General features: G+C 40.6%; 2 protein-coding genes across 3 annotated transcripts in view; one reads left to right on the forward strand and one right to left on the reverse strand.

Annotated features, from left to right (window-relative positions):
• Nucleotides 1-2,905: 2,905 nt before the first annotated feature.
• The window catches only part of DNAJC21 (DnaJ heat shock protein family (Hsp40) member C21), a 33,269-nt gene continuing 12,205 nt past the window's right edge, over nt 2,906-23,969 (forward strand). For both annotated transcript variants that reach the window (XR_013827824.1, XM_079918537.1), the window contains exons 1-9: nt 2,906-3,273; nt 10,609-10,702; nt 14,672-14,795; nt 15,108-15,230; nt 15,606-15,910; nt 17,139-17,290; nt 19,248-19,335; nt 21,522-21,680; nt 22,089-22,131. Coding sequence is in view for 1 of the 2 variants with exons in the window: in XM_079918537.1 (XP_079774663.1) it covers nt 3,177-3,273; nt 10,609-10,702; nt 14,672-14,795; nt 15,108-15,230; nt 15,606-15,910; nt 17,139-17,290; nt 19,248-19,335; nt 21,522-21,680; nt 22,089-22,131 (1,185 nt within the window). In the remaining variant the exon portion in view is untranslated. The remainder of the gene's footprint in view (nt 3,274-10,608; nt 10,703-14,671; nt 14,796-15,107; nt 15,231-15,605; nt 15,911-17,138; nt 17,291-19,247; nt 19,336-21,521; nt 21,681-22,088; nt 22,132-23,969) is intronic.
• On the reverse strand, nt 12,119-14,649 carry LOC307184778 (riboflavin kinase-like). Its single transcript, XM_079918538.1, has one exon. The coding sequence runs from the start codon at nt 13,609-13,611 to the stop codon at nt 13,105-13,107; it is 507 nt and encodes a 168-aa protein (XP_079774664.1). The 5' UTR covers nt 13,612-14,649; the 3' UTR covers nt 12,119-13,104.

Here is a 23,969-nt window from a genome sequence, read left to right on the forward strand (position 1 = left end):
CAGCAGTGAGAGGCCCACATACCACAAAAAAAAAAAAAAAAAAACAAAGGTTTTGCAAATCAAATGAGTTTATATGTGTTGAAAGCTTTTTGTAGATTACAAATTTAATTTAGAAGCAGTGCCTGTAAATTACTTATCAAATTAACAGTAAAAGAAAGAAAAACAGGACAGTTGTTAAGAGGGCACCAGAAGATTTGAATTTCTCCTGTTAAGAAAGAACTTTACTTGAAGTAAAGAGAGCACTGGGCTTACTACCCTGGAAGTCGATTAGTAATGGAAAGACAAGATTCTGGATGCAAGTGGCCAGGGATAGGGGTCATGCATGTGGTATTTTGTCACCCACTAATTTCATGCTAATCATTTTCTCCTGTCTTTTTCTGCAGCGTGATTAGTAATTCCATAGTATTCCACTCTGTCACGCCTATCTAAGCAGTCCCTTGTTGGATATTTGAGTATTTCAATTTTATCTTTTTCTGGTATAGGTGCTTGCAGCAAACTTTCTATAGGTATTTTGTACAATATTTGTGGTTTCCTATAAGAACTCTGGTCAAAAATTATGAACCTGTTCCCCTAAATATTGTACCTCACCAGAGGTTAGTGTTCATTTCCTTACACCCTTGCTGAGATAATCTTTGTCAATTTGATAGGTAAAAAAATGAATACTGTGTTTTGGCTATGTACTGGGTTTTCTTTTGTGACTGGTGTTTTGTGTGGTAGTTACATGAATTTGTAAGGGCTCTTATATAGTGAGGTTTTTCTAGGCATCTTTCCTAGTTTGTCACTTGGGTTTTGATTTTGTCTTTATTTTAGATCTGTGTAGGCAGAATGATCAGTTTTTCCATTTCACTTTTTCCTAATTTTCTGCTAAGAAAGGCCTTCTTGAGTGTATAATTAGGCTACTTTATCTTGAAATGGTATAAGTTAAGCTACTTAACCTTGAAATTTAAGTAATTCAAGTCAGAGGTTCACTTGAAATATTCAATACTTGCATGTGGCTAATGAAAGGCAAATCTGGTTAAGTGCAGGGGAAAAAAGGCCATTATTTAAGTGACAGAATATAGGCTGAAAATTAGCTGTATATTTCCCTTTCATAATCATTTATATGGATAACTCATTTGAATGAGAATTCCGCATCTCCCAAGTCCATGTTCATTTAGAAGTCAGCCTGTTTAGTGAGATCTTTCTTTAGACTGAAATTTATATGCAGTGTAATTATCTTTAAATTTTGATACAATGTTATAAGTAAAAATAGATCCCTTTTTCCCTCAGGAGGAAAAAAAGAGGTAGCAAAACCAGATGGAGTTGGAGGAAGAAAATACTTTGTTTTTTCACTTTTTGTCCAACCCCCCCTCCCCTAATTCCATTCTCAGATGGGGAAAGGTCCTGTTTTTCATTGCACTCAAATTTCTCAATCCCTATCTATTACCAATTTACAATCCAAGACCATATAGTATATTCCTTTGGAAATGAGGCAAGAATGAATTTTGAGTAGTGGGTTGGACAGTGTTGTGCCTAGAAACTTGATGAGGTTTAGAGTTGGTTGGTTTTGATTGTGCAGGGGGCAGGGTATTAAGGAAGAAAGGGACAGCTTCCTAAACTTTGGATACCCAACCCTGTACAATAGATATTTGTTAGCAACAGAGCCAGCCCTTCTCTCTAACCATACGTGGTTGACAAAGACAACCTACATCTAACAGCTGATATATGTAAACATTCCACATTACAGTGAAATATTCTGGTGTACTGATGGATTTCTTTTAAAATTTTATTTATTTATTTTTGGCTGTGTAGGGTCTTTGTTGCTGTGTGCGGGCTTTCTCTAGTTGCAATGAGTGGGGGCTACTCTTCATTGTGGTGTGTGGGCTTCTCACTGCGGTGGCTTCTCCTGTTGCAGAGCACGGGCTCTGGAGCACAGGCTCAGTAGTTGTGGCACACGGGCTTAGTTGCTCCACGGCATGTGGGATCTTCCTGGATCAGGGCTCGAACCTGTGTTCCCTGCGTTGGTAGGAGGACTCTTAACTACTGTGCCACCAGGGAAGCCCTATACTGAGGCATTTTAACGACAATTAGGATAGTATTTTGACACCTTATCAAATTGCTTGGAACAGTTGTTCAGATCTTACATCCCATAATACAGTGTATCAGTTAGATCAACCAAAACCTATTGGTTAAATACTATCTCTTAACTGCATTTTTTGGTTTTTTTTGGCGGCCCGCTGGTCTTGTGGGATCTTAGTTCCCCTGACCAGGATGGAACCCGGCCCTTGGCAGGGAAAGCGCCATGTCCTAACCACTGGACTGTCAGGGAATTCCCTTAACTTCATTCTTAAAGTAAACCAATCTTGGAAATGTAGGTTTAGAGGCCAAAAAGTTAGGATTAAAGAGTGATGGATGGGTGGACCAGCACAATTTCATTCACATTGGTGGTAAAACATGTAGTACTATGTTACTTCAAAACGTGTTGATGCTTCCTCTTAAATTGTTTCAGTTTAAGTCATCTACTCTTATTTCTCATGCACATTGGTCAGGACAAGCAATATTAGAGATCTCATTAAGTGGTAACCGAAGATATCTGAAGAGTTAAAAAAACCTGGATTCGATCCAACCGAATCCTGCCACTGATTGGGGAGGCTTGAGCAAACCACTTACCTGAGTGTCGTCCTCATCTGTAAAATTGGGGCTCACGTTAAAGAACCACAAGATGTTTTCCAGAATATCATCCCATGAGACTCCTATCTTAGCTCTCAGGTCGGCTGTCAAGTTGGTGTCACTCTGACTGCCCTCTGTGTCCCTCACAATAACACCCACCGGGGCCCAGCCTCCCGTGGCCCCGCCTCCGTTCTCCTAAGGCCCCACCTCCGTCCCTCCGCGGCTCCGCCTCCCTCCTGCGCGGCTATTTCCGGAACAGGGTCCTCCCCCAGCCCATGCGGAGCCGCGGCCTCCGGTAACGCCCCCTCCGCGCTCCCGCGTGCCGCAACCGGCGCCGCCTTTCGCCGCCGCGCGCCGTCGTCGCCCCGTGCCGCCGTCGCTGCCGCCGCGCTCGCTGGCTGGCCCGGTGCGGGCGCCGGGCTCCTGCCACAGGAGAGAACCACCAGCGCCACCACCACCACTTCGGCCCGGGCCCGGGCACCGGCCCCGCCCCGGGCCCCGGCCTGAGCCCCCCGCCCGGCCGGACGATGGAGTGTCACTACGAGGCGCTGGGGGTGCGGCGCGACGCCAGCGAGGAGGAGCTCAAGAAGGCCTATCGGAAGCTGGCCCTGAAATGGCACCCGGGTAACTACTCCGCAACCGCCGTGGCCCCTCGCAGAAGCCTTGGCCCTCGCGACCTTTCTCAACCCTCGCCCTAGGGTAACTCCAGGGACCTGGTTGTGCCCGGAGCTGCCCGCTCGGTAACTCCCCTCGCCCTGGAAATCGGGCCGGCGCCCGGTCAGGTGGCCCCTGCGCAGTTCTGGCGATGAGCGTCCTCGGCTCCTCGGTGGACGCAGCCCCCCACCCCCAGGCTTCACTCGAGCCCCGAGCACCTCGTCCCTTCCTAGACGCCCCTCCCCCCGGTTCCCGCGTGGCTAACGGCTGGGGAAAGATAAATGTCCTAGAGACTTCCCTGCCCCTCCCACTCCTTCGCAGACGGCCCCGAGCGGGGAGGAGTCGCGAGCTCTTAACCCAGTCCTGCCTCAGGCTAGTCCCTTGCTGGACTCCCCTGCAGCTCGGCTTCCCCGGGCTTCTCCTCGGCGGCCCTTAGCTTCATCAAGGAATCCCAGCTACTTAAGTGTAATTAAGACAAAGGAGCTAGTGAAATGTCTTTTAAATGGCTATGCCTTTTTTTTTCTCTTTCGGAGAAAAGACCCTGTACTTCACTTCGGATTTTGAGTGTCTTCCCTAGTGAAGTTCATGTGTTTACTTAGAAGTGTGCTTCCTTTGGATGTTTTATTTGGTTGTAGTCCAGGCCTTTGTGACTGTCGTGAAGTAATTTGATCTTCTAGACTGGGGAACTAAGAATTTGAATCTCAGCTTTTTGAGGTTTATAAGAGGCTTTCGTATTAGTACTAGTCCATAAGCATGTTTCTAGAGTCTCTGAAATGCTAAGATGGAAACCTCAGAGTCTTGTTTGGAAAACATGCCTTACACACACGAAAAGTTAAATACAAATGCAAATAAAATAGCATAGCATATATAATTGGTAGTTGTGTTGATAGAACAACTAATAACTGCCCCAGGAATTCAGGGTCCACTATGTACTGAAAGGCAGTGAGGCTCCCCCTTGGCAGAGGAGTCTAGCCATTAGCTGGATGCTGGAGGAATGGGATTGAGAGAAGTGAATATAACAGTATGGGAAAGAGCACTGAGTGTCCCAAAGATGGCCTAGGGGACAGTTCGACCGAAGGCAGTGTTTATCGGAAGTCTGAAAATATGGGTTGAGAGAAGAGCTGAAGGAAGGGCTCGGGACCCAAAGTCAGAAGGTAATGGTTATAGTTGATGGAACGGGAAATAAAGGTATGGGTTTGTTGCTTAAAGTTGTAATGATGACCAACAGAGGAACTAAAAAAACTCTGATGTATATTGGAAGGGAAGAGGTAAATGAGCTAAATGTTCATTAAGAAGTCATTAGCTATATCCAAAATTAATAGGTCCAAAATTAGTGTAAGAGTAATAGGGGTTACCGTTAGAAATCGAGTTAAGAATTTGTTGACTTTGGGTGGGAAAGGGTGGGAAAGAGGATTACTGCTTGTCACCAAGTGCATATATAATTTTGATGACAGTATTAAAACGTTTTTGAGTAGTAGTTTGAGATTAGATTGTAAGGGGCTTTGAATGTTAGGCGAAGGACTGTGAAATTTGTTTATCCAATAGTGGAGAGTTGAGGCTGGTTTTATTAAGATGTCTTGGGAAGGTGCTATGAAGGCAGCTTAGTAGTATGAGGAGGGGTAGAGACAGAAGTCAGGTAGAGTCCGCCTTGGGCACCGATGGGCCAAAACTAGGCTTGGGGTCAGTGGGAAGGGTAAGGCCTGGGATGAAGAGAAGTTGCAAAAGAAAAATTACCAGATTTGGTGACTAGTTGGAAATCAGTGCAAAGAAGAAGGCAAATGTTACTAAAATATCAGTTAACTATTTTGAAACCAAATGTGTTAGTAACTAAATGTGAATAGCTTCTTTGAATGTCATCAGAATTCGTAACATCCTAAATATCTTGGTTTGAAAATGCCTATACATATAAGGGGTAAATACTGTCCCAGGAGATGCATGATTTTGATATGCTTTGCTTTGCTGGCTCATTAATTTGTTAAGTCTTGACACTCAGCAAATGTTTAATTTCATTCTGTGTGTAAGGTACTGTGTTAGATGTTAGAGGACATATGGGCTGTGCTTCAAAGGCTAATACGTACCTCATATAGAAAGGCTGCCCATTTTCATTGTTAAAAAAGAAAGAGATTACCTTTATTTCTGTTATTGAGGAACTGAGAATGATTTCCAGTAGGGTCAATAGCACTGCGTAGTGAGGTTACTCCTTGTGAAAGCCAGGCTCTCAGTAATTCATCTGACGACTGTTCCCTGAACACCTTACTGTGGAACGAGACAGGGGTGGTCCCTGCCCTGCTGGCCCTGCTGTCTTCTGGGAAACACAGAGGAAAGCAGTCACTTTTCATCCGGTGAGATAAGGGCAGTATGAGGGCAAATACAAGGTGCTTATGAGCACATGTACCAATCTGGACTGGGTTTTCTAGTGGGTGGGATAGATGTGCATCCCTGAAGAAGTGACATCTAGGTCGAGACCTAAAGCGGGAACACAGGGAATACAGGAGGTGGAAGGCAAGAGAGACCACGGCAGAGTCTAGGAAGGGAAAGAGGTGAGCCTGCCCAGGTGAGCAGGGGCCCGGTCTTGAAGGTTGTGGTAACCTGCATTAGGCAGATTGGGTTTTAACCTAAGGGTGTTGGGAAGCCATTGAAGGGTTGGAAGCAGGAGAAATGATAGGTTTTTATTTTTCTTGTATCTCTCGGGCTGTAGTGGGGAGAATGGATTGGAGAGGGCAAGGCTGGAGGTAGGGAGACCAGTAGGTCCAGGACACTGACATGACTAGGATGAGGATAGGACCTGGGGGTGGAGCCTGAGTCACATGCTAAAATCCTCAGTGAGTAGGGGGAGTAGTTGGGAGGCGAGTGGACAGTGAGAAGGAGGGGAAGACGGAGAGATGGCCAAATGGCCTGAATCTCGATGGAATGCTGGTTTGTCCTCAGGGGTGAATAGAGAATCAGTGACCAGGAGGATGTCAGCTTTACCACCGAACCTGCTGTGTGACAGCTGTGCTGGAGCCCGAGAGGCCTGTAGGGAAGTGGTGTTCTCAGGGAACCTGGCTTCAGTCAAGGCAGGACTTAAAAGGCACAGTCCATGAAATGTTCTAGAAGGTAGTGTGAAAACATTCGGGACAAAGTGGAAGACGGTGTGAATGGATCAAGAGAAAAGCACAGGATAGTATGAGAATGCCTTTTAAACTTTAATGACTGGATTTGCAATACCTGTGGCTTTTGCATTTGGCTAATAATTAAGGTGGGCTTTCCATTTTTTATGATTGCTTGTTAACTCAACTGCAGTCATGTTCAACCTCCTGGTCAACCAGTTACAAGTATATTTAAGTGAAATAAAAAGCCATATGACAGATTGAAAAAACTAGTTAAAAAAGAAGCTCCAGCAAGTGATTAGATCTTACTTTCAGATGGTACACTGGTGGGTTTTTACGTGTAAAAGCTTTAGCTCTTACCAGACTTCTTTGAGGGAGGAAGGAAGGGAGTGGGAAGAAACAGGACAACGAAGTACAGATGAAAAGGTGAAGACAGCCACCACGTACCACCCCAAACAGCCGCCTTTTTTGTCTCATGTCAGGAGATTCAGTTGCTGGCTTTTTCTGCCTTTCTGCTTTAATTTTTTTTTAATTTAACATCTTTATTGTAGTATAATTGCTCTACAATGGTGTGTTAGTTTCTGCCGTATAACAAAGTGAATCAGCTATATGTATACATATGTTCCCATATCTCTTCCCTCTTGTGTCTCCCTCCTTCCCACCCTCCCCATCCCACCCCTCTAGGTGGTCACAAAGCACCGAGCTGATCTTCTTGTGCTATGTGGCTGCTTCCCACTAGCTAGCTATTTGAACTATGCTTTTTTTGTTTATCTGACCAAAATGTTATTAATGATTTGACGAAGACACAGAAGTCATGAGCTGGACTGTCACCCTGGAGGCATATCAGGATTGTGTTCAGCTGCACGTGACAGGAAACTGGCAATTGTGGTCAAAACAAATAGTCATTTTATTTTCTTCATGTAGCAAGAAATCCAGAGGTGGCCCATCTTGGTAGCTCCAGCTGCTTGATGAAGCCATCGAAGACCTGGTCCATCATCCTGACCATAAGACTTGAGTCCTTTCATCAAGTGTAAGCAGTTAAGCCTCAAAGAAGTTCATTACTCATGTGGAGGTGCAGAGAGAGGCAGGTGAGCCCCAGTGTAGCAGGTCTCCTCCACGAGGTCCTTGGACTCTGCTCAGCAGCTGTCAGATCAGGCCTCACTCACCATCTGAAACGGCAGCAGGGGATCCCAGGCAGCAGTGTGGAGGAGGAAGGATTAAAGCGGGGACAGAGTGTGTGCTGGTTGCCTTTCAAGGAAGTCTTAAAGCCACCATAGAATACTTTTATAGATTTTATTGACCGGAGCTTAGTCACATGGTCATGCCAAGCTTCAAGGGAGACTGGAAATGGAGTCTTTATTTGGGGGATCAGGTGCCCCCATAAAATCAGGAGTCAGTTGTTACCGGAAGAAGGGGATGAACTAGCAGTCTCTGCCTCAGTCCTCATAATCTGCCTGCAGGCAGTATACCCGGGCTTTGGGCAGGACACAGGGGATGAGTTAAGGGCATAAGGTGAGTGCCACCCAGGCCCATCCCTTTGATCAGGAGAAACAATCTTCTCCTAGGAGCTTCACTTAGTAGATTTGTGTTTGTATCTGATTGGCTAAAACTGGGTCACCTGGCAACCCCAACTTCAAGAAAGTCTGGGGAGGTGAATTTTTAAAGTGTGTGTATTACCCCTGTGATCAAAATCAGGTTTTGTTAGGAGGAAGAGGAGAATGGATATCGAGTAGGCAACTAGTAGTATTTGCCACAGAGTAGTAATAAAAATCCAAAATAATTAAATCTAAAATTATCAAAACAGGATACTGGGTGTCCTGTGTTTAGAATCCAATTGCAGCAAGGCCACAACAAGATGGAATTTGATAGTATGCATTGGAAGTAATGGAAAGCCTAGCCACAGTGGCTTAGTAAGTTAAGAATTTATTTTTCTCACCACAAGGAGTTTTGGAGGTAGGTGCCTGCTGGCATTGTTTCAGTGGCTAAGTAATATCACAGTGAATCTCTTGACTCTTTCTTCATGGTCTCAAGATGGCTGCTGAAGCTCCAGCTCTCATGCCCATGTACAAGACAAAAAGAGGAAGGAAAGAAAATACACTAACAGACTTCTGCTTTCATCTCATTGGTCAGAACTATGTCACGACCCTTCCTAGCAGCAAGCGAGGCTGGATAAGCTAAAATACTTGCTTATTTTTTAGCTTATCCAGCCTCCACAGTAAAGGCTGCAAGAGATAAAGGAGGGGGAGGTGTTGGATGATCTAACCTTTAGTATCTACCACAGAATGGATTGAGTACTATGTTTGAGTTAAAAAAATATTTGTTATACAGGTATATTGGCTTGTCAGGAATTTTTTTTAAAAATATTTATTTATTTATTTAGTTGCATCGGGTCTTAGTTGTGGCAGGAAACTCTTAGTTGCGGCATGCATGTGGGATCTAGATCCTGACCGGGGATCAAACCCCAGCTTCCTGTATTGGGAGCATGGAGTCTTAACCACTGCGCCACCAAGGAAGTCCCTCTTGTCAGTAATTAATATGAAAAATACTTGAAACTTTGTCACTTATAAATCCAATATGACTTACTGTGATATTGTTGCTAAAAGCTAATATAATTAGCTATAGTGACTAGAAGTAGAATGTTAAGGAATTAATGAATGGCTCCTTGATGATCACTGTCTTTGACAGCATTTGAAGTAGAGGGTATTATAGTGTGCATAAGAAATGGGAGATTTAGTCCAGAGAAGAGGTAGGCTAGGAGATGACCCATGGGCTGCTCTGTGGAAGGGGAGTTAGACCAGCGTTGTATTACTTATACAGCTAGGCTCCTGTGATGCAGTTTTTTTTGTTTCTGTTTATTACTTTTTTTTTTAATTCCAGGGGAGCATGATTCTGTATCTAAAGCTTTTTGTGTTAAAGCATCTTAGTAAAAAGAGCTATGGCAAATTGCTGCACCTGAGAAAGTGTTGTCTGTGTCAGTTGTTGAGCAGAAGGCCGCTTGAAGGACTTGGGATTGTGTAATGGTATCTGAAAAGAGGAGGTAGGATACCCTTGAGGGCCTTGTTTTAAGACTACTTCTGTCATATTTTTTTCTTAGAGGCAGATATTGAGTTGTAGCTTAAAGAACATTGATGTACTCCACGGTAGGTTCAAAATATTTTACTTTCTGAGTGTATTAGTTATCTACTGCTGTGTAACAAATTACTGAAAACTTAGGGCTTAAAACAACAAACAGCAAATACTTTCTTTTTTTTTAGCAAATATTTTCATAATACGGACTCACACGGTTTCTGGGGATCAGAATCAGAATGGTGTAGCTGGGTGGTTTGGCTCAAGCTTTCTCACCAGGTTGAATCACCATTGTCTGGGAAAACCCACTTTCAAGCTCACCCCCACAGTAATGGCGGGCCTCAGTTCCTTGTTGGCTGTGGGCTGGAGGCCTCCATTCTTCACCACGTGGGCTTCTCATGGACCACTGGAGTGTCTGTGGCAGCTGGCTACTCCCAGCGATCCAAGAGAGAGTGAGCGCCCAAGATGCAAACTGCAGTCTTTCATGATCTAATCTTGGAAGTAATATCCTGTACCGTCACCACTCCTGCCACCTGCTTTTGGTCACAGAGACCAACCCCGGTGACATGGGAGGGGACCACACAGGGCATGAGTGCCAGGAGGTGGGGGTCCTTGGGGGCCATCTTGGAAGCTGGCTACCACCCTGAGGCAAAGATGCTTTCTGAATTCCGCAGTTAAGGAAGCACAACTAATTAGGGGAAAAGTAATTAGTTAGCACATCCTTTGTAAAGTTTATGAGATTTATTTTGGTATATGCTGGTAAGAAAGAAAACCTTAAGGATGGTGGTAAAGGTGGATTAAACATAATCTAGCACTGAATAGTAACAGCCTTTCTATAAATGATTGATTTATGTATTTTATTCCTTCTAAAAATAAAATGTGTACTACTCAGCATTTTCTGTTTGTGGATATCCAGGTTGAGTGCTCAGTGACGCACTGAGAGTTAGAGAAAAGCATGAAATTTCTACTCAAGTTCCCACTTATAACAGATCCTGATTATCAGCTGTCATCCATTTTCTGGTTTTCCATAGTTGTTTTTCTTCATTTTTGTACACTCATCTATGTATGGCATTTCTGATGGAAGAGGTCCCTTTTAGAGTCTGTCCTTTACTTTTTTGATGACTGAATTTCTGTGCCTTTATTTTAACAGATAAAAATCTGGATAATGCCGCAGAAGCAGCTGAACAATTTAAACTAATCCAAGCAGCGTATGATGTGCTAAGCGACCCTCAGGAAAGAGCATGGTGAGCATCACGCTCTCCCTCCTTGTGTATCTTGTTGGGAAGAATGGTCAACAGAGGGTTTTTAAAAAATTTAATATATTAAATGGTTTGGGGTGTGTTCTAAAGCACCAGTCACCTGTTCATTATATAAAATGCAGTGTGTTGATAGGAAGGAACCTTAGAGATGATTACTCCAACTCTGATATTATAGATGATGAAACACAAAGCTTGGCAATCGTAGATAGTTATAATTTTGATACTTATGAAGTGCCTTCTCTTTGAATAAGGTCTTTTTGATGTCTGACAAATTTACTGATGTCAGAAAAGGAAGAATGTTGACTTTTCCTTAAAAAACAGATACAGTGTTTTCATCAAGAATTGTAATATTTTCCCAAGAACTACTTTATATAAGAAATTGAGTTAAGCTTCTACATCTATGACAGATTCTTTAACTCATGATGACCCAATCATTTAATGCCATTTCCAAACAAAAATTTCTCCGTTTGAAGTTCTGGGTTTCCAGATTCTCAGTGAACTTTTTGCTACAAAGTCCTGACATAACTGTGCAAGATCCCGCAGAGCAGGTGGGTGTTCAGTTCACCCGTGCAAGTCTTCTGTGTGATAGCGTACAAGCACGGCCGGCTGTCAAGAGAGAAAGGCTGTAAAGAAAATTCTTTTTTTTTTCACTTGGTCAAGATTTTATTTCAAGGCCTGAAAACACCAACTAATCGAAAATGGCCCTACTGCAATTTCTTATAATATATAAATAATATAAAACTTAAAAAAATGTAGACACTATTAACTAACTCCTAAACCACACACTATAGGCTTTTCAAAAGCAATAGTTATTTAACAAAATGTAAGGTGACAATATCAAAGAATTTTCACACTTAATGAGGACACAATCTGTCACAAGCTACTCACACAAACACAAATCTTTTTTACACTTTCCATGTTTGTTTTTAACTTTGTTTCATAGAACCACTGATAATTGAGGCTTCTTTCAAGTATAGGATTTCTAACATTAAATTACATTTTTGAAGTATTTCTATAAAGAAGAAATGAAAAAGACACATACTACATTGTTTACCATAAATTCATACACCAAAAACTCAAACAATCCAACTGAATTTATTCCTGCTTCCCCCTTCTCCAACATTAGCTTTAGATGTTCTTCTAAATATTATATAAACAGTTTTGTTAAAATCAGTTCTCTCATTTATGCACATTAGGGAAAAATGGTTTTATAATGAGTTATCTTTAAAATTCTAGATAACACTCTTTAGCCTTAAATTACATTGTGTACACACAACTACAACAGTTTGCATTTGCTCAGGAGCATATAATCACATTAAAAACAAATAACTTTGTAGTTCATAGTTTAGTTGGCTCTTAAATAGTTTCCCTTGGGGGGAAACAAGTATTTTGTGTTGTTTAAGAAACTGATATAGATAAATGAAATGCTAGGTGTTCGTTTAAACTTTGAGGAAACCTACAGATGAACTTTTGGGCGTTTTTTCTAAAATGCAAGAGATATGCGCTTAATCACTGTTCATATAGTGAAGGGATGGGATGGCAGATACAGACGCAGATGAAACTCTACATTTTGTAAATGTAGAGTTGGATATTCTAAATGGAAGAACTGACACTGACAATTGTTTACAGGAAACAAAGGTGAAGAAAAATGTTGAAGAATATCTACCCTTAGAAAGAGAGAAGTGTTTTACAAGACAAAAATGAGAACTAGAGATTCCAAAAACACTCATTTTACTGTTTTAAAAGAAAAACAAAAAAATAATAGGGAGAGAGTCTAGACCAATTAGAACTGAGGCAGCTGTAACAAAAATGGAACACAGTACAGTGATTTGAGCCCTTAAAGGAAATGACTGACTAAAATGAAATTTCTCAAGTCTTCATGTCTATAATAATAAATAAATGTGCAAAATATCAAAAATACAAAGTCTGGATTTTTTCCCTTAAGTTTGTAGTAAACGGTCTAGCCTCTGCTTAATATAGTTACTTCTATAAGCCTTCTGACTAGCAGAGCATGCTGTACGGGCACATGCATGCTAGAACTTTACCGTGAGAGTTGCAGTTCTCATCTCAAGCTAGTGACTTGCCTGTTACCCATATTTATATATATTTCATTCCCATTGTAAAACACTTAAGGCCTTTCTAGGGGTACATTTTAATCAACATATTACATAAAAAAGCATCTTGATTTTTAAAATGAACCTTTTTAGTCCTGTAACATGGTGGGTTTAGTTGAACAGCTGGAACATAATATGGTAACTACATTGGACTGTTTAATTCACAGCTGTAGGAAAATGTTTGATTTTTAAAATATAACCAAGATGAGACTGTAGAGTTATGAGCAGTAAAATATTAGAAAACAGTGAATGAATAAATAAGATGCTTTTCCATCAGTGGCCATTCATTGTTTTGCTTTTAGGAACCTGGAAGAAATTGTCTTCTTTGAGTTTCAAATGTTCCGGTAAATCTAGTCGTTTCTTAGCTTCCTCAGTATCACCTTGAATTGCTGAAATAAGTGACTCTAAAGAATCAGTTCTTTTCTGATCTGAGGTAGCAAGAATTTCCCCATAGAATTCCTCTTTGAAAGTATGCATGATATGAGCTTCCATGGACTTTTTTGTATTCTTGTAGTATGGGTTCCATCCTATGCTCACCACCATCTTATGGACGTCTACACTTCCATCACTGGCCCAACCATGATATACGCCAGTGGATGCATCAGCCGGAAGATTATCTACTACTTGTTCAGGAAAGTTAGCTGTAGGAATGCCCAGGTGCTTGGGGCCGCGACCGAACCGCACCACCTGGCCGCGGCAGAAGTACGGCAGGTGCCTCATGACGCCGTCCGTTCGGGTTGCGGGCTGCGGTCCAGTCCGCGCGTCAGGCAGAGCCGCCATCGAGGCGGTGCCCGGACCCCCGGACCAGCCGGGGGACACGGGCAGGAGCTCCGCGGGCCGGGTGGGCGGGCGAGCGCACGGGCGTACAACGGGCCGAGCGGCGCGGACGACACGCCTCGGCGAGACCCTTACGCCGCTGACCAAACAGAAGGTGCCGGGCGACTCAGAGGCTGCGTCTGGAGGAAAATTCTTATTAAATTATCTTTTATATAAAAATCAGAGAATCCTAAATTTTTCTCCTCCTGAGGAATTTGGAAATCTGGCCTTAAGAAATGCTTTTGCCTTCCTTTGGAAACTTTGAAATTCTTTCCTGCCTTCCTTTTACTCTAGCTCTTCTCTAGATCTTAGGCTGTTTTCTTGTCCCGAGGATCCCCTTGTCTTTTTGTTTGAAGGCCCTGCCTATTAACTCTCCTGTCATCTGGAGGCAGTACTGCACGGTGGCGAGGAGCATGGGCCTCTGGTGCAGGACACGTGGTTTTGAATTCTAGCTCTGCTGCTCATTGGCTTTATGACTGTGGACAATGTTATGTAATATTGCTGAGCTTCAGTTTCCTGTTATATCAAATGAGGGTAATAACCAGCTTTACAGAGTGAGGGGCAGTTGTATGTGTGTGAAGCTCCTAGATTGTTTACATAAACATTAGAAGAGTTTTATTCTGGTCCATGTTGGTAAATTCCCAGATCCCAGATGTGTAGTTAGCCTGTGGACCAGATGATGTCCACTACTGTCTTATTTAGTAAGGTCTCTTTCGTGTGAAAGTGCAGCTACGTTTCTGGGAGAGTCACGGACATTCCCTGGCTCATTAAATTCCCCTCTTCGTATTGGCTAGTACCGTATACTGCCTGTAACGTACTGGGAGTTGCAGTCATAGTTTTAATCAGCACTTCTGTGAAAGATTATTAAGTCTTTGCCTGTTGATATTTTTCTTCAGATTTTTTGGTTGTGGGTTGACCATGTTAAAATGTACAATAATTATATTTTGACTGTTTCAGAGTAAGGAATCCTTTTGAATTCTTATTTATTCAGCCTTCACTGATGTCGCTAATTTTTTTGGTTTAGGTATGATAATCATAGAGAGGCTCTGCTTAAAGGTGGGCTTGCTGGAGAGTATCAAGATGACAGCTTAGATTTGCTTCACTATTTCACTGTGACCTGTTACTCTGGTTATGGAGATGATGAAAAGGTAAGAAATGAACTCACTGATAATTTCTTATCAAGTACTTAAGTAAGACTCTCAAATGCAAAGAGAATTCCTAAAATTATTCTACAATAGAAGGTGAAGGAATGTTCATTTTGGAAACTGAAAAACAGAGCTTTCATATTTAAACTGTCAGCATATAAAGACCTTCAGTTGAAAACTAAATGTACTTTCAGTGACCGAGCTTGGGACTGTAATTCTGTAACATTAAAGTTTTTCATGTTGCATTTTAAAATCTTACTCTATAATTAAACTACAAGAGTGTTAAGAATTTGTGTTTCTGTTACTGTTTTTTAGGGCTTTTATACAGTGTATCGTAATGTTTTTGAAATGATTGCCAAGGAAGAACTAGAATCTTCTTTAGAAGAGGATGTTGAGGATTTCCCAACTTTTGGAGACTCCCAGAGTGACTATGATACGGTAGAAGAAAAATTCATTGCCATTTTGTAATTAGCATTTGTCAGTGTATCTTTTCCCTATTTTTTTATTTTAAGAAGAAGTGTTCTAGTTCTCAGTCTTTTACTGTGACTCTCTTCCTCTCTTTCTTTTCCTGATCGCCTCCCGTCTTTTCACTATTTAGTGATCTTGGTCCCATTCCATTAATTTCCTCATCAAATTCATTCTGAAGAGTTATTTTGTAAAGCCTTCAAAGGACTGTCTTCTCTGTTGATTAATAGTAAAGTTGTATATACGAAGAAAGGAGGTTAGATGTTTTGCATCAGCAATATTTGCTGCCTTACTGAAAAAGAAATCCAAATAAAAATCTAGCATTTTACCTGTTTTCTTTGTCACTAGGTAGTCCATCCTTTCTACGCTTATTGGCAGAGTTTCTGCACTCAGAAGAACTTTGCTTGGAAAGAAGAATATGATACACGACAGGCTTCAAACCACTGGGAGAAACGAGCCATGGAAAAAGAGAACAAAAAGATTCGAGACAAAGCAAGGAAAGAGAAGAACGAGCTTGTCCGTCAGCTGGTAGCTTTCATCCGTAAAAGAGATAGAAGAGTGCAGGCTCATCGAAAACTTGTGGAAGAACAGAACGCAGAGAAGGCGAGGAAAGCCGAAGCAATGCGGCGGCAGCAGAAGCTAAAGCAGGCCAAGTATGTGGTGCTCGCTGGACCCTGTCTATGAGTAGGTGCTGGTCCCAGCAAGCATCAGTGGATACCTGGCGTGGTGCTTTCATGGGGGGTTTAATCCTCATTCTGCCTACATCCCTTTCTTTTACATTCTGGCATTGGACGATGTCTTTTCATCTGCTGTGAAAAAATTTTTCTTTTGAGTTGGATGTTTTCCTTCAGAGGCCCTTTATACTTGAGATTCTTTTCAGACTCTTGTAACGTTTAATAATAACTGACGTTAATCGAATTCTCATTCTGTACAACGCCATGTTGTAAGTGCTTTTCTTGCAACAATTCTGTGAAGTAAGTTCGGGTTTTTATCCTTTCTTTTGAAGAAATGAGGCCCAAGATCACATAGCTAATAAATTGCAGAGGTGGGAACTGGACCCTAGAAGTCAGTCCAGTGCGCTGCTTTTAAGTACCACACAATACTCTGTCCGTATACGCTTAGATATTTAGTTCATCTCAGTGCCTTTAAAGTTTTGTTGTTTTGAGTCACTGTAAAGGCGTTGTGTCCAGAGCATTATAGCATTCTTTAAAAAACTATTCACTTCTTGAAAGTTCTACCCACCTCATCTTTTGAAAAATTAGCACTTTACATGACACTTACGGTTTAAAACCACCTGAAGACTTTTTTTTTTAAATAAATTTTATTTATTTATTTATTTTTGGCTGCGTTGGGTCTTGTCGCTGTGCGCGGGCTTTCTCTAGTTGCGGCGAGCGGGGGCTACTCTTCATTGCAGTGTGTGGGCTTCTCATTGCGGTGGCTTCTCTTGTTGCAGAGCACGGGCTCTAGGCCCATGGGCTCCAGTAGTTGTGGCTCATGGGCTCTAGAGCGCAGGGTCCGTAATTGTGGCGCACGGGCTTAGTTGCTCCGTGGCATGTGGGATCTTCCCGGACCAGGGCTTGAACCTGTGTCCCCTGCGTTGGCAGGCAGATTCTTAACCACTGAGCCACCAGGGAAGTCCTCACCTGAAGACTTTTATTAAGTTGCGAAGAGTTATATGTTTCAAAACCCATTATCTAGTGGAGCAATTAAAATCAACCACATAACAGATAACAGATTTAAGTGACTTTGCCTGTTTCAGCCAAGCACAGGTTTTAAGTTTGTAGGCGCTGACAATTTGGGAGGAAGAAGCTCTCCAGGGGATGGGTTTTAAGCCCCCAAAATAAATAAAACCAATGCAGAGACTGTGCTGTGTGTGTCTAGACTGGCAGAGCAGTACAAAGAGCAGAGCTGGATGACGGTGGCCGATTTGGAGAAGGAGCTCAGGGAGATGGAGGCGCAGTATGAAAAGGAGTTTGGAGATGGATCAGGTGAAGATGAAGCGGAAGAACGGGAACTCCAAGACGGACAGGATGGTAACTTCCTCCATTCACTAAGAAACTGTAGGAAATAAATGTTTTTGTGTTCAGGGGTTGTGCACTCAGGATGCTCACAGATGTCCATAAAGGGCTCAGGTGTGAGACAACAACGAATGGGAGGGCAGATGAAAATCTGGAGAACACCTGGGTTCCGGCCGATTGTTGCCAGTTTCATGTTTGTTTGGTTTGTTTGTTTTTAAAGTGAGGCTGGAAAACTGGATTTTTATGTGCCATCTCCCAGTTTTTAAATATGGCAGATAATTGAAATGAAAAATAATTTGGCATGGCCAAGTGAAGGTAGACTATGGAAGTAGTATAATTGCAGTAATTTCATTAACGAACTCTTTTCTGACCATGTTTTGAACCATTTGGCTGCATAAATATATTGAGAAATGGGCATATTGTCAGGTGTAACTGGTTATTTTTAAAAAATGCAGTTAAGCAGTAGGTCAAGTTTTAATAGTAACTCTTTCCAGAAGAGCTGATACTGTGCACGAGTCTATCTGGCATATATAAATTGTCTCATTTCTGACTTGTAGAGGGGCTTCTCTTCGTGTCCTGAAATGTGTCTTTTCTCTTCCTCTATCATTAGAGCACAGGCATGTGACTACCTTACAAGGAGAGGATTGGGCATTGTTGAGAATAGTGATTGCTATACCTGACTTTCTCCACTGTCTCTGGCTGTTCCATGAGAAATAAAAGTAACTGATCTAAACATGGTTTACTTAATTTTACCTTACTTACAAATGTTGGTTTTCAGACTAATAGCTCAAATGATAAAATGACAGACTTTTATTTATTCCACGTGATCAGGAAATTAAATGTTTTCTTAACGAATTGCAAGTAGTATGTGTGAAAGTGCCTTGATAGTTATGAAGCACTGTGTAAATGTGAGGTGGCATAATTATGTAGAGTTTTACAGTTTATAAGGTGCTTTCACATATAAGGTCTTGCTTGATCCTCACGCTATGTCCCTTATATGTAGGTTTTGCTCATATAGTTATCTCTTTGTTACTGAGAAGCTCTGGCATATGTCTGAGAACATATGAGAGCATTCTTAGATCCAGATTTTGACTTCAAATCCAGCATTCTTTATTAACTATTTGTATAATCAAACTATTTGAAAGTGTACACATAATTAGAAAGTATCTTATACGAAACATTGGAGGTATTTTGATCATTTATGATTTCAGTGAGAATGTCCTTCAGAATCATATTACCATTACTTATTATTAAAAAAAATGTAGAATATAGAAGAGATACCTTGGGTTCTTTATCGATCCCATAGTAAATCCAAAATGGCAATCAGTTTACTTGTTTATTTCTTATAAAGATAGAATATGGGATTGTGCAAAGACTTTCAACTGAGCTTAGATTTTGTGGTCTATATTGATAATAATTATTCCGTTGTAATAAAGCTTCAAGTTTATAAAAGTCTGTAAAGATAATGTTAAACTTTACGTGTAATACGCTATTTTATGACCTGTCTTTCTAATAATGACGGAATGTCATAAACTAAGCTTATTTAAGCATTAAGAGTAGATTACAATTATACATGTGTTCACACCAAATCTTGCTCAAGAGATAAACTAAAACACCTTTGTTGAAAAAACTGCTTTGTTATAGAACTATGAAAATGACATTTGATTTTCTGAACTTAGCCCATACCTAGGACTCTGAGAATTTTTTGAATTTTCTTCTAAGTAGGCTTATGAAAAGAACTTGAAAGGTAAAGTGATTTGTTTGGAAGCCTTCCCGTATAATTCAGTGCTGCTTTTAAAAGGCCAACTCAAATCTCGGTAACATTGTTTTTTCTTGGTGAGGAAGCAACAAATTTTAGTTTCTGATATGTGTGCAACTCTAGATACTTACTGAAGAGATGTTACTTGTTAACATGTTTTAGATTTATGTTCTAATCAAACAGGACTCTTAACTGTAGGCTTCCCTCTCATAGGTAAAGATGGTGACGAGGCTGAGGATGCAGAACTTTATGATAGCCTTTACTGCCCAGCATGTGACAAATCTTTCAAGACGGAAAAGGCGTAAGTTTAATATCTTTGAACTCACCTCCTCTTTTGAGGTGAAGTGTAGCACTTTGAAAGTCCTAAGAAAAATGCTTGTAGCAGTTGGTCACTAGCCCTCACCTGTCATCTTGGGGGATATCTTCCCAGCAGGGGAGGAAGAAGGATTTGTACCAGCAGGTAAGCCTGTTGGACTGATTCTCATTCATGTGATGTTCCTGTGTAATAGCTGCTTTTTAAACGTGTACGCTATCTCCAGAAAGAAACGTTGCTTGCTTTGGTGAGGAAGGCAGAGTCACACAGGCAAGGGGGCTAAACTGAGGCCAGTCATCTTTCTCCACAGTTGGTGCAAACTCACTTCCAGCCGTCACGCTCCCGTGAGGACCGTTGCCACCAGCCCGAGAACTTCAGATGTGTCCTGCCTGTAGTATAGTTGCTGAAGTCGAAGAACTTTATCTTAGGGGAACAGTCACGAAGAGAGCAGTATTAGAAAGGATACTATCATAAGGCAGGCGGGGAGGGGCCGGCTAGAATCTGGGAAAAGATGAGAGTAGAATTAGCAAGGGGAAAGGAAGCAAAACACGTGCAATAAAGAAGGAGGAGGCAAAGGATGGAAATGGAGCTCGGGAGTTCTGAGTGGTGTCACTGTGTAACCCCAGGGAAGAGCGATAGCGTAGCCGGAGGAGTGGCGCAAGGTGGGCAGAAACAAGCAAGGGAACAAAAGCAACGATGAAGGAGCCTTTAAAAGTAGTTTTTGTATTTGGAAAGGACGTCAAACTTACGGACAAGTTGCATGAATAGGCTGTAGAGCGCCCGGTTCACCTGTTGCTCACATTTTGCCCCATTTGCACGTGCTCGTTCTCTCTCCACACACACAGACAAGGTTCTTTCTGAATAATCTGAGAGTAAGTTACATACATAGTGCTCCTTTACCTTTGAACACTTCAGTATATATTTCTTAAGAATAAGGACATTCTTCTACATAATCACAGCCGTCAACTTCAGGAAATTTATAACGTTGATGTAGTACTTTTATTCCATTTACTGCCTATATTTCGCTTTTGTCAGTTGATCCTGTATTAATGTCCTATGTAGCATTTTCCCAACTTCAGTACAGGATCTCGTCTAGGATCATGTATTGCATTTATTTATTTAGTCTCATTTAATCTGGACCAGTTCCCGTTTCTGTGCCATTGACATTTTGGAAGAGAACTGACCTTTAAAATGTTTTTTAAAAACAAACTATTTCTCATTTGGGTGTGTCCATTTCCTCATGATTAGATTCAGGTTGTGCATTCCTAGCTGGAGTACTGTGTAAGCATGTGTTGCTCTCAGGGTTTCTATCTGGAAGGACAGAAGTCTGTCTGCCCCTCATTGGTGGTGATCATTTTGATCATCCAGTCAAGGTGTTGTCTTGTTTTTCCACTGTATAGTTAGTATTTTTTCCCTTGCAGCGTGTTTAATATGCGGGGAGACACTTTAAAGCCATGCAAATATCTTTCTCTTCATCAAAATTTCCTTCCTGGATTTAGCACCCACTGATGGTTTCAGCTTGTACCGTCTTATCTATAATCATTTCAAAACGAGGCTTTTCCAGTGCCAGTGCTCCTACATCATAAGTCATCATTTGACCTTCTGCTGTGCACAAGAACATTTACCTGTCTGTTGTCAGTATGAATTTCTTTTCAGTGCTTTAAAATTCATTGTTGCCCTTCTCATGCTCAAATTTCCCAGATGTGGTTAGTGAGAATTCCTTCAACGTGGCTCCTGTGTCCTTCTGACATGTTCCAGCCATATTTTTGAGCACTCACTTTCTGGCACAAGATGTTCCGATTTCTCTAAGGAACCTCGGTCTTAAGGAGAGAATTTTAGTGGGAATGAAAAGTAGGCAACCCCAACTAGAAAAATCCAGATCTGAACAGGATGAGATAAAGTGGTGACACGAGTTTTCTACTTTTTAGTTTATATAACTCTCATAGCTTAAGTGTTGTCAGTTCTGTTTTGTGAAGTGTTATTTAGTTGCCCATGGGGGCACTGAACTAGACATTGCTTATGGAATTTCACACAGAATGGCAGAGGTGTGTCTTAGTTTACATTTAGGGTAGTGGCAGTGAGAAGGGAGACCCCTCTGGAAAAAAGCAAAAGGAGGTAAACTACTCTTGTGAATTAATCCCGTTGCAGTCACTCATACCAGCTTGTTCTTTCAGCATGAGGAATCATGAAAAATCAAAGAAGCATCGGGAAATGGTTGCCTTGTTAAAACAACAGTTGGAGGAGGAGGAAGCAAATTTTTCAGGACCTCAAACTGATGAAAACAGTCTGGATGCCAATTCTGAGGAAGAAATGGAGGATGCACCAAAACAAAAGTACTTCTAAAAATGTCACTACACCTACTTAGCACACTAGAGATGGCATTAAGTGCTGTTTTATCTCAAAGAAGTTATTCTGTTATGCTAATATTTTCTGTGTTTCTTCTAGTTAAGAGAACTTTATAGTATTGAAATGGTTAAAGACATGATGTCAGATATAATTTTTATAGACTATATTATGACTATTAAAATCGGTTTTATAACTGGGTAATTGATATGCTAACTACTATCAATTGAACCACTGTTAACATTTTTCTAAAATGATAATGTGGATATTTTTATTTTAATGCTTTATGATATTAAATATGTTTTAATATCTTATTTCTGTTTGTATCACTAGTATTTCAGTATTTTTTCTTTCCACTTAGTCAAGTATTTGACGTTTTGATTTATATTTGTTCTTAGGCTTTCTAAAAAACAGAAGAAAAAGAAACAGAAACCAGCACAGGTATGTTGAAAAAGTTTTATTAACATTTAATATCAGATGTAAAGTTGGAGTGCTCTTGGTTATTCAGCATAATCTGTATTAAGGAGAGGGACTGTCGCTCCCTAATTTCATGTTGATTGTAAAACAGATTAAAAGGAGTTGAAAATATTTTGGTTTTTCAGTGCTTTACCTCATATATATGTGGCCAATTTACCTAGTTATTGTTATTGTTGTCTGTGTGTTTAAAAATTTGGCATGTGGAATTCCCATAATACAGATTAGCTGAGGGGACCATATTAAAAAAATATTTGGACACATGTGATGACAAGATTTTTAAATCAATATAACAGTTCAACTCAGAAATATATGAAAATCTGGGGATTGGGATTGATCATTGTAATAATGTACATGAAATTTCGGAAAGGGAACATTTGCTTACCCACTCCTGGGCATGTGTCTGGAGAAAACTCTAATTTGAAAAGATACATACACCCCAGTGTTCATAGAAGCACTGTTTACAATAGCCAAGACATGGAAGCAGCCTAATTGTCCATCAGCAGATGAGTGGATAAAGAAGGTGCAGTGTATATACACACAATGAAATATTACTCAGCCATAAAAAAGGAGTGAAATAATGCCATTTGTGGCAACATGAATGGACTTAGAGATTATCATATTAAGTGAAGTAAGTCGGACAAAGACAAATATCATAAAATACCACCTATTTGTGGAATCAAAAAAAATGATACAAATGAACTTACTTACAAAACAGAAGTAGAGTCACAGACATAGAGAACAAACTTATGGTTACCAAAGGGGATAGTGGTGGTGGGGGTGAGGCAAATTAGGAGTTTGGGATTAACATGTACACAGTACTATATATAAAACAGATAGCCAACAGGGACCTACTGTATAGCATGGGGAACTATATTCAATATCTTGTAATAACGTATAATGGAAAAGAATCTGAAAAATAATATATATGTGTGTAACTGAATCACTTTACTGCACACCTGAAACTAATACAACATTGTAAATTAACTATACTTCATTAAAAAAAGTGGTTAAAAGAGCATTTGCTTAGAAACTTGTAATGATTGTGATTCTTGAAAAAAAAAGTTTTTTCAATTTTAAATATTTCATACTGGGGGGTCCAAACTTAACCTCTTATCTTAAGAATTATTATTAAATAAAAGGGTATTGTGTTGTTATATGTATAACACAGTCTTGTGGATTTTTTGAATCTATAAAAACAAAATGAACTTGCCCATTTTACTAAGGGTATTTGGTAGTTCTACAGGGAATGGAATTGATTTCTGTGCTATTTTAATATAATCTAATTGTATTTGCTTATATTAAGTATTAAATGTTAAATGTAGCTCTTTTTAAAAATTGGAAATGTTTTTAAGAAAACTTAGGTAAGACTAATAATTTTTCATAAATCTTTAGATTTTATCCAAATGTCTATAATATGTTTGATAATTTTGTCTTTCATATTCCAAAATGATACATGACACATGAGTTAATCACTATTAAAATTGTGACTTGGAACTTTTTGTCTCAGTTACAAAACCACATAGCAAATTATATGTTCCTTTTATAAAATGACTCATATCATCTTCCACCCAAAGACTCTGTAGTCATTTGTTTAGAACACTTTCTCTCTTGTGTGTCGGAACCACTGGAGTGAAGACAAAATGGAATGGAGAGGGACTTATACCTGATAGGTCCTAAAGATTGCAACAATAAGCACATGTATTTGTATTCTCTTACCAAGGAAAATGCTTCTGTTTACCAGCCCATTTTTTCCCTCCAAAGCTATATGTATTCCTTGATGATACCTCTTGTTTATGGTTTCT

This window comes from Stenella coeruleoalba (genome assembly GCF_951394435.1).
Source record: "Stenella coeruleoalba genome assembly, chromosome: 3".
NCBI classification, from domain to species: domain Eukaryota; kingdom Metazoa; phylum Chordata; class Mammalia; order Artiodactyla; family Delphinidae; genus Stenella; species Stenella coeruleoalba.